Source organism: Pogona vitticeps, chromosome 5, assembly GCF_051106095.1.
Source record: "Pogona vitticeps strain Pit_001003342236 chromosome 5, PviZW2.1, whole genome shotgun sequence".
NCBI lineage: Eukaryota > Metazoa > Chordata > Lepidosauria > Squamata > Agamidae > Pogona > Pogona vitticeps.
The window spans coordinates 53223319-53235983 of record NC_135787.1 but is presented as its reverse complement, the minus strand read 5'-3'; the positions used below and the strand labels follow the sequence as shown (position 1 = coordinate 53235983).

Here is a 12665-nt window from a genome sequence, read left to right as displayed (position 1 = left end):
AGATAACAAATGAAATCTAGTTCTTAGAGAACGGCTTGTTGAATGAATTGCCACGTCAGATATTTAATCTTTAGGGCACTACCCCTGCAAGTAACTTCAAGGGCTATCTGCCCATATACCAGCAATATATGTGCCACTCCAGCAGAGTTATTTACATGTGAAAAATAGTATGACTGCAAGCGAGCAATATGGCTGCCTGTTATGTTAGCAGATTGCTAAGTATGCTCAGAATACAGTGGTGCCTCGCATTACAATGTTAATTCGTTCCAGCGAAATCGCTGTAGAATGAAAACGTCGTAATGCGAAATTAAAAAGGCAATAGAAACGCATTAAAACTCGATTCATGCATTCCTAGGGGCTTGAAACTCACCGTCCAGCAAAGATCCTCCATAGCATGGCCATTTTCGCTGCCTGTGCCGTGAGGAATCCATCCCAGAAAACAGCGGGGAGCATTTTTTTTTTTAACCCGGCAGCCATTTTGAAACTGCCGATCAGCTGGCCGAAAATCCTCGCTTTGCGATGATCGGTTCCTGAAGCAGGGAACCGATCATCGCAAAGCAAAATTCCCCCATAGGAAACATCATTTTGCAATCGCTTTTGCAATTTTGTCGTAAAACGGAGCACTCGTAATGCGAGGCACCACTGTATATAGAATTGAATAGGAAAGATTAGAGAAGCACTTGGCATGTAACCAGGTCAGTGTGTAAGCAAACTGGTAGATCTGCCAGATGACAGAAATAAAAGCAAACAAGACAAAGTATAGGTGATGTGAGACAGATTTTAGGAGAAAAAGTGGGGGGAAATTGGCATCATGGGCTACCACTCATGATCTTAATGCTGACAAATGGCTTGGTAAAAATACTCATAATATTTTTATACAGTAGACCCTCAACTTACGGAATTAATCTGTATTGGAACTGTGGCCGCAGGTCGAAAATTCCATAGGTCAAGGGTCCATTTCCCTTAGGAATGCATTGAAAACCCATTAATCCATAACTGGCCAAAGAAAAAAAATCAAGGGCTTCCAAAGCTGCACCCGCTGACCTCTGCCTTCTGTCCCCACCGTCCTCTGTGTCCTATCCTCCCAGGGACAGGAGGCAGAGGGCACCGGGAACAGGAGACAAGAGGCCAGTGGGTCCAGCTTTCTAAGGCTTGAAGGCTGACAGCGGGCGCAGGGTGGCTTTCGGCTTCCAAAGCTGCGAGCGGGGAGAGGCAGGGAAAGCCGAAAGCCACTCTGCGCCCCCGGTCAGGTTTGGGCTTTCAGGGCTTAGAAAGCTGGACCCACTGGCCTCTTGCCTCCTGTCCCCAATGCCCAGTGGGTCCAGCTTTCAAAGCCCAAAGCTGACAGCTGGCACAGAGTGGCTTTCAGCTTTCCCCACCTCTCCCCGCTCGCAGCTTTGGAAGCCGAAAGCCACCCTGCGCCCACTATCAGCCTTTGAGCCTTAGAAAGCTGGACCCACTGGCCTCTTGCCTCCTGTGCCAAGTACCCTCTGGGCACCGAGGACAGGAGACAAGAGGCCAGTGGGTCCAGCTTTCTAAGCTCTGAAAGCCCAAAGCTGACAGCCGGTGCAGAGTGGCTTTCGGCTTTCCCCGCCTCCCCCCACTCGCACCTTTGGAAGCTGGAAAGCCAAAAGCTGCCCTTCGCCCGCTGTCAGCTTTGGGCTTTCAGGAGTTAGACCTGCAGCCTACAGACCGGAAGTGGGAGGCCGGGAAAGTGCCAAATTTGAATTTGGCGCTTTCCCCCTCTCCCTTCTGGTCCGTAGGTCGATTCTCTGGCCACAAGTCGAAGTGAAACTTTGTGGCCAGAGAAGTCCGTAGGTCGAAAAGTTCGTAAGTGGAGCCGAACATAAGTTGAGACTCCACTGTATATGTTCAAGTAATATATGCTTAAGTTGATTATAATTTCTGTTCAGAAATGTAAAATATAAAGACAATATATCTGAAGATAGAACTGCTTCGCCATGAGTGAAATAACTTATAGAAGAGCCTTGTGGTGCAGTGATTAAACTGCTTCACTGCAGCCAAAACTGTGTTCACAACCCGGGGTTCAATCCCAGGTAACCAGCTCAAGGTTAAATCAGCCTTCTATCCTTCTGAGGTCAGTAAAATGAATACCCAGCTCATTGGGCGGGGGGGGGGGAGAATGTGTAGCCTGCATAATTAACTTGTAAACTGCCCAGAGAGTGCCTTAAGCACTATGGGGCAGTATATAAGCAGCACACTTTGCTTTTTTTATTTATTCTTTGGCCCAAAAGAGAGAGAAATCATTTATACAATCATAACTAGATGAATTTTTTATTTTAAAATAAAACTATGTATCTGAGTGTCATACAGACAATAAAAACTTCCCCTTGTGGAACGTCTATCATTGAAGAATGGACTTTCTTTTGATTCCTCAAGAGTTCATAAGTCATCAGGCTGCAGGAGAGAACTGAAGAAGGGGTTCAAGCATTGGGACCCAAACTGGACAAATCCACAGTTTTCTGACAATCATGTCAGGCTTCTAAAACCAGGATGTAGTAGGGAAATTGGCTATCACTCCAAGGGTATCAGACTGATGAGGTTAAGTCCCAATCATTTTGCACTGAGATGCTCAAAGTGCTTCCGAGGCATACAGTTGAGACAATTCTCTATCCTTTCTCAAAGTTCAAACTGAAGAGTAGGACTACAGATTGCCATAATTGCTTTTGACGTTTTGTAAGGTGAACTTGGAATCCCCTAATGCACTCATCCATCTTGATTAGTATCGGGCTAGGAGCTGAGTGGCAGATAATTCACGGAGGCACACTGTGAAACCAAGTCAACTTTGTCCTCCACTTGCACTTAAGAGATGGATTGTAAGTAAAAATAGATGGAAAGGCAGAGTGAAGGTTCTCTAATTGTCATATCTGTTGATTTATGATTTTCTTAGATTGTTTGTCACTTGAAATGTGAGGCAAATATTGGTTATTGCCTGTTGTGATTTTCCTTGGACGCTGTTTAAAATTATTTAATTTTTCCTTGAAACTCTTAAAAATAGATTCTTTTGTCCCATGACACATTTGTGTGTTAAGTACTAACAAGTACAACGTTGATTTTTTGCATACTATTTTTTCTGTATTAAACTGCGAGGAAAGGACAATATTATATTGTGATGTTTTAATGATAATACTTCATTGTGGTTAGCAAGAAACCTAACCCCCTTTTTTCTCTCTTGTTTTTAGATCATGGATTGGTTTGTACAGATCTGTTTAGCACTGAAACATGTACATGACAGAAAAATTTTGCACCGTGATATAAAGTCACAGGTAGAGAGAAACATTTTGTTAAAAGTTCAATACTCCAATGAACAGCTTTAAGCTTATTTCTTGTGAATTTCTGGAAAGGTACCAAACTGGTATGTGGATGGCACCATCTCAAAGTATAGATTAGACTTATCAGAACAGGTAAAGACTGGTTCATTCCAAAACACTGTTCGGTGTTAAAAGAAACAGTTGTAGCACTCCATAGGATTTATGCCCCTGCTTCTTTTCATCCTCTATGTGCGAAAGAAGGTGACTAGAAGCAGCTTACCAAATGTATGATATCTGAGGCAATTAATTTAAACTTCTAGTGCTGCATGTTTAAGCAGATGCATTTTAAGATCTTGTTTGCATACTGAAATTAAACACCTGTTGGACACCTGGAGTTTGGTTGAATGACTTTAAAAAATATTCAGAGGTAGAGGTGCATATGAAGTGATATGCAAAAAGAGACTTATAAGAACTATTTGTGAAGTATAAGAGGAGAATAGCGTAGCATGCTTGACCAAGAACTTAATAGGCAGAATCCTGTTGCATAACTCCATGCTTGTAAAGGCCGATCATGTCATCAGATGCAGATTTTAATCTTTAATTTAAACTTCTTACCCTTTCCCATAACAGGTTCTGAGGCTCCTTAGAAATACCTTTGGACCCGGAGAGGCCTGGGGAAGCCTTGGGATGGAGGAGGAGCCATTAATATCTGGTCCCGATCCATCAGTGGCAGTTTTCAGATATTAAGGGCTTCCCTCTTGAAGCTCCCAGAGGTTTCTCTAGGTCACTGGTTCTTAACCTTGGGTTACTCAGGAGTTTTGGACTGCAACTCCCAGAAGCCTTCACCACCAGCTGTGCTGACTGGGGTTTCTGGGAGTTGCAGTTCAAAAGCATCCGAGTAACAAAGGTTAAGAACCACTGCTCTAGGTCAAAAGGAATTCCTAGGGAGCCTAGAATCTGCTGGGGGAAAGGGAAGGTTAAAAAACTCCAAATTAATGGTTAAAGTCTGCAGCTGATGGTATAATCAGCATTTACAAGCCTGGAGTTATGCAGCAGGATTCTGGCTATTAAGTCTTTAGCATCTATGTATGAAGCATCAGCCTTTATATGTGTGGAGTTGAATAATGGGTCTTGGCCAATGCTTCCCCTCTCAATTATATTTGTAAAAAGACTGCAGTACTTCCTTACGTAGTACTTTTTGATTCAATAGATAATGTCTTGGTGTCAAATCTTGCTACCTTATTACTATCATCATTCATCTAAGGGTAATATCTAGCTTTGATGATTGTTAAATTTTAGATTTAAATTAAAATGACCAAGTTCCTTCCTTATTTGTTGAATGCTATTGGCTTAATGTTTTTCTCTTTTGTCTTGTAGAATATATTTTTAACCAAAGACGGAACAATACAGTTGGGAGACTTTGGAATAGCTAGAGTCCTTAACAGGTGATATTTTAACACCCTACCCTATTCCAAAGTTGTAATACTACCAGGGGCAATTTTAATTAATTACTTTTGCTTCCTTTTTATTTTAGTACAGTGGAGCTTGCTCGAACTTGTATAGGAACACCATACTATTTATCTCCAGAAATCTGTGAGAACAAGCCTTACAACAACAAAAGGTAACCTTTAGCAGCAGGCTCGACATGTTTTATATCTTACTGTGCATAGATGTCAGGATTCTTCATTAAACTGCAGTTTTATCTGCTTTTCTGTTCATTGTGTAGAAAATATAGAAATAACTGCCAGATTTTAGTCATTCTAATTGTTTATTATTGTTTTGGACATAGGAAAACTAATGTATACTCTGCTTGTTGGAGAACTATGAACAAATAGTTCCATCCTGCCTCTTTAAAGAAACATTTTTCAAAGGCAAAGCAAATAACTGTTAACTTGACAAATATGGTAATGAAAATATGCTTCCTTAACCCAAAGACAAGGATGATATCTCTATTAGAGCAATAACATATTACAGCTAGGCAGTGGTTGAGTTGTTGGGTTACTGGCAGCAAGACTGAGAGGAAAATTCTAATAACACCCTCAGAGGTGAAATCTGAAACCAGTTGTCCCTGAACTGAGCTTGCAGTTCCTCATTTTGGAACTTGCTTTAAACAGAGGAACCTTCCCTGTACATCTAGCCATATTTTAGAACTTTTATGTTGCCACCTTGCTACCCTAGTTTTGTAATGTCCAGCTTGTATAAGTCCTACCCCCAAAATAAGGCCCAGTTAAGTGAAACCCCACCCTTCACCATTGTACAGCAATCCTCATGAAAACCAAGATTAAAAACAGTGGTAAAAATGTTTTCAGAACATTTACAAATCTCTAAATTTAATAAATATGGCATTTTCTAGACTCCCAGATTTAGCTTTTGTAAGACACCTTGCTCTGATGAGAGGGGTGTTAATGAGAATTTTCTTCCTTTCTGTGGGGGTGTGGCAAAAGATTGCAGAGGAAGAACTGGGAAAGAAGCTATGAATGAAGTTTTGCTTCTTTCACAACCAGGGTCTTAGGGCAATTTCTCTCAGTGGAAATAGGGCCAGCCCTACTATTAGGCAGATGCAGATGGACTTTTCAGACAGAAAAGCCTGGATGCCTTGGGAAAAACAGTAATGGCATGCTCCAGCCATTATCTTGTGTTTGAGGGCAGAATAGTGTTTTCCAGATAATTTGCCCTCCACCCCTTGATTAGTTGGGTATAGTAGAGGATGTTATTCCATTACCAGTTTGAAATTGACTTCAGTTGCCATTGTAGGTAAAATGGGAAGTGCTGTTCTGTCCTTTGCCTCAGGTGAAAAATATCTTTGAGCAGCTGTTTGCTCAGATGCTATTCATATGACAGATATTATTATAGTTGAAATTAGAGATGGGCATATTCATATACAAATACGAATAACCCCACACAGTTGGAGTTAATGAGGGTCTGGCCCTTGGGGCCAGACCGTCCACTCACGTGTCCACTGCAAGCCCTGCTGTTCCTTCCAGTTGCTCCAGAGTGCCCGGTTGGCTAGCCACTCATCAGCCGTGCAAGGAGACTCGTCTTCCCTCCTTCTGCCAGGAGTGGCTAGCCAGCTGGACACTGGAGCAATTGGGAAGAAGAGCGGGGCCGCTGGCAGACACATGAGTGGTCCAGCTCGTTAACTCCAGCTGTGCGGGGGTATTCATATACAAATATGAATACCCGCATCTGTAGTTGAAATACATATGCATTCCTGGCGTAGCTGATGTTAAAAAGATGGTGAGCACCAGTGTCAACGAGTCTAAATTCCAAGGCGACGTTGGAATTTTGGTTGTGGGAGAGGACAGTGCAAACTAACCTTCTGTTTCTTTTCCTTGTTTAGTGACATATGGGCACTTGGTTGTGTTCTTTATGAAATGTGTACACTGAAACATGCAGTAAGTAGGAACTTTGAGATATGCTTCATATATTCCACAATGTTCATTTCAGAAATACCCTTTTACAGTTGCCTACAAAACTGTTTTTAGTCATAATAATTCAGAATTTTTACTTGAAAAATGCTAGAGGTTTTGCCCTCTCTGTGTTACAGTATTTTGGTAAATGTATGTGGGAGAAACAAAGGAAGTGGTTAGTTTTTGAAAAAAATTATATTATACTATGGTGGTTACCCATATTTTTATATTAGAACACTTGGTGAGGGTAATTCATATTTTTAAAATACTCTAAACTTGTTTCTACATGATTAAGTTTATTTCTTTCCTATGTCAACTGTGACTGGGAAAGACCATAGCTAACAATGTAGACATCAGCCATAGGGGAGAAGAAGAAATGTTTGTTGGATACATGTCTATGCATTGGATTGGCCTATAGAGTCATTCTCCTGAGTTTAATTCTTCTTAAAATCTTCAGAATGATTAATCTTATTAAAATGTAAATATGGAGGACCTGTAGGGATTAACTTCACAAAAATGGAAAGTTGCCTTCTAAATATTTTGCAATATGTTTAGTTTCATAGTATTATAAAATCTAATTATTTCCTCCTGTCTATTACTGAATAATCTTTCATTTCTTCAAATTGTCCTTATCTCTGTAGTTTGAAGCTGGTAATATGAAGAACCTAGTACTTAAGATAATCTCTGGATCATTTCCACCTGTATCTGTGCATTATTCCCACGAACTCCGGAGCCTGATTTCCCAGCTATTTAAAAGAAATCCTAGGGATAGACCATCTGTTAACTCCATATTGGAGAAAATTTTTATAGCTAAACGTATTGAGAAATTTCTCACACCACAGGTATGTCCTTTTTCCTTTTTTCCTAAATATTATGCTATGCTATAACTTTTAAAAGTTCATTCCAAATATTTTGCTTCTGAAAATGCATATACTGTACGTACTCAACTGAATGAGCGTATCTCTGAGCAGATTGCTCACTGTTGTATTTTTATAAACTATCCTACTGAACAGTACTAAGATACTATGAGGTCATACTACAGCACTTATATAGCAATATTGATGGAAAATTAGCCACACTTTCAAATATGGGTATAACCTCAGCAAAGCACTGAAAGAAGAGCCTTTTCAGGCATTCCTGTCTAGTTAGGCTTGTTCTACATATGAAAGCTGATTGTCTAAAAGGGAAAGAATCCCTGTGTGCGATTTTCTAGGGTATCAAACCCTACAAGAAGGTACCAGAGCTACGGAGACCACTATCTTCCTTGTGTAGAGGATGATGTAGCCAAGGGCACAAGGGGCGAAGACTATCATACTTTGCCTCCTATGAGTTTATCCAGTACTGGATAGGAATAACCCTTGTGGCAATTATTTCCAAATATCAGTATGTCATGGCTCACAGATGTGAACAGTGACCTCTTATAACACAAACACTGTTATTTGTTTGCACTTTTAAAATAATGTCATTAATGTATTCTTAGTAATTCCTTCTAATCTACATTTCAGAGTCACAACTAGTAATTTTTTTAGTAATATATTACAGTATACTGTTATTGCTACAAATGCATTTACCGGTATTTAATAGCTAGATAAGTTTATCTCGTTTACCTTGTAACATACCACTTTTGTTTTAGCTTATTGCAGAAGAATTCAGCCATAAAATGTTGCAAAAGTTTGGGCCTCATGCTGGACCAGGTAATATATGAGTAGTTTTCTTTAGTTATACTTAGAAAGAGTAGCTTCCAGTACAGTAGCACCCTCATATCCACTGGGGATTGGTTCCAAGTCTCCTGTGGATACTAGAAACTGCAGATAATAGTGAACTCTCTGGAAGACATTTTTGTTGTGTAGTACAGAAGCACTGGCATTTCTTTTGTTTCTCACATAGCAAAGAGACCAGCTCAAGGACAAAACTTGGCCTCTGCTGCTCCTGCTCAGAAAATTACCAAACCTGCCGCTAAATATGGAGTGCCTTTAATCCTTAAGAAGTCTGGAGATGCAGCTAAAAAATTCCATGAGAAGCCTATAATTAAATGTAGACAGGTGAGAAAATATTCATAAATGAAAAAAGGCAAATATTTTTGCTAGTGTTGGGGGGAAATAGGGTAGCTGAGATCCACTGAAGCTCATGCCAAATTAAACTTGATGGTCTTTACAGTGGTACAAGTATACATTGATAGAAAGTTGCACATATTACATATCTAGGTGAAGGCTCACAAGAGGGTTGGAATGCTTGATAGCATTTCAATTTGTTCTACACAGAGATATATAAAGACTATGTATGTATATTTATGTTAAATGACACCAGCAATATCGGGGTTGGGGAAAGGTCAATAAACATTTCTAAAAAGGAAACCTGAAATAATATAGCACCAAGAAAACTCCAAATATTTGTTCAGATCAAAGTGCTCATTTAGCTCCTGGAAATGTGAAGTAACACAGGCTGGTGGGTTTATGTTATGCTGACTTCATTCTACATACAGTGCACCAACTTTTTGGAGCAAGATGCCAAATCCCACACATCTTGCATTTGAACTCATTGTCCCATGGATAAAACGTGGATATTTAAAAGGATCCACAGGAATGTATAATGATTGCAGCATGCAGCTGGAGAGACATGGGTTCACATTCTTACTCGATTATGAATCTCACAAGGTGAAGTGGGATTGGCCATGCCCCCTCAGCATAACCTATCCCATGTTGTGAAAATCATGTATGGTGTTTTGATCCCCTTGGAGGGATTACAATTTTTAAAAATCTATCACTGGATGCTATTTAGGGTATGTATGCACTGACAGAATAGCTCAATATTTGGATCACTTTTGGTGCTTTTTGGTTAATTGTATTTTGATTTAGAGAAATCCATCCTGCCCCCTTTTAAAAAACTGTCCTGCACCTTTTTGGCACAGCAGTAAGGCTACAGTTTATTTGATGCCATTCAGAGCACTCCTAATTAGGCCATTCTGTAGCCTTTGTGGGTGATTATTCCAACAAAATAGAACTGTGGGTGGTGTTATCTGAGGTGACAACTTTGTGATGTATTTGGTGGATTATGGCAATGAATGGGACAACAGGGAACACAACCCCCCCCCCAATTTTAATCTATTATGCCATTTTAATTTTATATATATATTCCTATTGAGGCATTAATGAGATACATTGGTGGTATTATATGTGCCATGCTAGGCATTGCTGTTTCACTGTGTCATTTACTTTATATATAAAAAAGGAAATTTGCCACTGCGTGCTGAATGAAGGCCACAGGAAAAGGCAGATATGAGGGCACAAAGGGAGTGTCATTAACTGAAAGGGGGACACATTGAGACAATCCAAAGACCTGCCCGGACCCCTCTAACAAAAGAAATAAAAATTATCATTCAAGAGAGAGATCACATTAGAGATAGCCTTTTAAGTGCAATCCAGACAGTTCCAACTATCCCTGTCTGAACATGCCCTTATTTATCAGAGAAGGCTCTGCTTTGTGTCCCATTACTTCTAGAAGAACAATTGCAAAAGAGTTGCCTATGTTGTAGCAGTCTGGACATGGATCTCTCTGCCTCAGGAGATCCAGTTGCTTTCTTCAGTGGCAGCCTTTAGGTACCATTCAGACTATGGTTTGGGCATGGATCTTTTGTTATATGCTGGAAGAAAAATTTAGCAGTATGTGGACTGAGAACTGCCAGAAGTACAAGCTGGATTCTGAAGGGGCAGAGGAACTAGAAACCAAATTGCTAACATGCACTGGATTATGGAGAAAGCCAGAGAGTTCCAGAAAAACATCTACTTCTACTTCATTGACTATGCAAAAGCTTTTGACTGTGTGGACCACAGTAAACTATGGCAAGTCCTTAAAGAAATGGGAGTGCCTGATCACCTTTTCTATCTCCTGAGAAATTTATATGTGGGAAAGGAAGCAACAGTTAGAACTGGATATGGAACAACTGATTGGTTCAAAATTGGGAAAGGAGTACGACAAGGCTGTATATTGTCCCCCGGCTTATTTAACTTATATGCAGAATACATCATGTGAAAGGCTGGACTGGAGGAATCCCAAACCGGAATTAAGATTGCCGGAAGAAATATCAACAACTTCCGATATGCAGATGATACCACTCTGATGGCAGAAAGTGAGGAGGAATTAAAGAACCTCGTAATGAGGGTGAAAGAGGAGAGTGCAAAAAAATGGTCTGAAACTCAACATCAAAAAAGCTAGGATCATGGCCACTGGCCCCATCACCTCCTGGGAAATAGAAGGGGAAGATATGGAGGCAGTGACAGATTTTACTTTCTTGGGCTCCATGATCACTGCAGATAGAGACAGCAGCCACGAAATTACAAGATGCCTGCTTCTTGGGAGGAAAGCGATGACAAACCTTGACAACATCTTTAAAAACAGAGACATCACCTTGCCAACAAAAGTCCGAATAGTCAAAGCTATGGTTTTTCCTGTAGTGATGTATGGAAGTGAGAGCTGGACCATAAAGAAAGCTGACCGCCGAAGAATTGATGCCTTTGAATTGTGGTGCTGGAGGAGGCTCTTGAGAGTCCCCTGGACTGCAAGGAGAACAAACCTATCAATTCTAAAGGAAATCAACCCTGAGTGCTCACTGGAAGGACAGATCCTGAAGCTGAGGCTCCAATATTTTGGCCATCTCGTGGGAAGAGAAGTCTCCTTGGAAAAGACCTTGATGTTGGGAAAGTGTGAAGGCAAGAGGAGAAGGGGACGACAGAGGATGAGATGGTTGGACAGGGTCACTGAAGTAACCAACATGAGTTTGACACAACTCCAGGAGGCAGTGGAAGATAGGAGAGCCTGGCGTGCTCTTGTCCATGGGGTCACGAAGAGTCGGACACAACGAAACGACTAAACAATGACGACGGAAGAAAAATACAACCAGCACCCACTCTGTCTGCAACGTACTTTCAGTGTATTTGAAGTGTTCTAGTTTGTTTATGGCTTTTACCATAACTGTAATACCTACTTTAATTATCTATGGGTTATCTTCTGAGTTTATTTAAATGGCTTCTTGAAAAAGATATGGTTGTTCTTGTATCTGCATTTTAAAATTTGCAAATGCATGTTTTTATTAAAATACTTTTATATTAATAGACATAGCAGTCTGTAAGTAGTTTGGGGTTCTTATACAACTATTATTGAGATGCATATACAGTGGTGCCTCGCATAACGAGCATACCATTTAACGACGAATTCGCATAGTGATCTATTTTTTTAGATCGCTAATGTGACCGCATTGCGATGGTTAGATAGGGCGAAAATCGCATTGCGATGATCGGTAAGCATTTCGCTTACCAATCTTCGCACTGCGATGTTCCTAGAACAGCTGATCGGCGGTTCCAAAATGGCCGTCGGATGCCCAAAATGGCCACCGCAAGTGTTTTCGTGCCCTGCCCTCACTTACCGAGGGCGCGAAAATGGCGGCGCTATGGAGGAACTTCGCTCAACGGTGAGTTTGGGCCCCATAGGAACCAAGTTTAATGCGTTCCTATGGGTTTTTTCGATCCGTTTAGCAATGTTTCCTCATAGCGACAATTAATCTGGAACGGATTAACGTCGCTATGCGGGGCACCACTGTATAATTGACAGTATTTTATTTGCACAGTAGGTGTCTGTCTGGCATTAAAAAGGTCACATATATCACTATGTTGCCGCAATGGAGCAGCAAAAGGAGAAGAGCTTTCGTTACAACAGATATACCTGCATTCAATGTACCCTCTAATTTTCAGCCTTGCTGGGTGGGGCTCTGCCTCTCATGTGTGTGGCTTCGCCCCTGCATGTGCATGCAACTCCATCCTCCCACACGCGGGGTTCCGTTGTGAGCGGAACCAAAGGGGCTAAAAACAGTTGTTACACCAAGGAGGCGGAAAGCTGTGTGGAGGGAGGTGGAGTCACAGGCACGCACCTTAGAGGGAATCTTACCTGCATTGTTTATATTACATTTTCTATTAATTACATAGTTTTAAAA

General features: G+C 40.9%; 1 protein-coding gene across 7 annotated transcripts in view; it reads left to right on the top strand.

The window, feature by feature from the left end:
* Positions 1-12665, top strand: part of NEK1 (NIMA related kinase 1) — a 61031-nt gene that overhangs the window by 14588 nt on the left and 33778 nt on the right. For 6 of the 7 annotated variants that reach the window (XM_078393865.1, XM_020805484.3, XM_073001461.2 and 3 more), the window contains 7 exons: positions 3204-3287; positions 4650-4717; positions 4807-4893; positions 6613-6667; positions 7324-7524; positions 8316-8376; positions 8570-8724. In XM_078393865.1, coding sequence (XP_078249991.1) covers positions 3204-3287; positions 4650-4717; positions 4807-4893; positions 6613-6667; positions 7324-7524; positions 8316-8376; positions 8570-8724 — 711 coding nt within the window. The remainder of the gene's footprint in view (positions 1-3203; positions 3288-4649; positions 4718-4806; positions 4894-6612; positions 6668-7323; positions 7525-8315; positions 8377-8569; positions 8725-12665) is intronic. The other variant, XM_078393866.1, reaches the window with a different exon arrangement.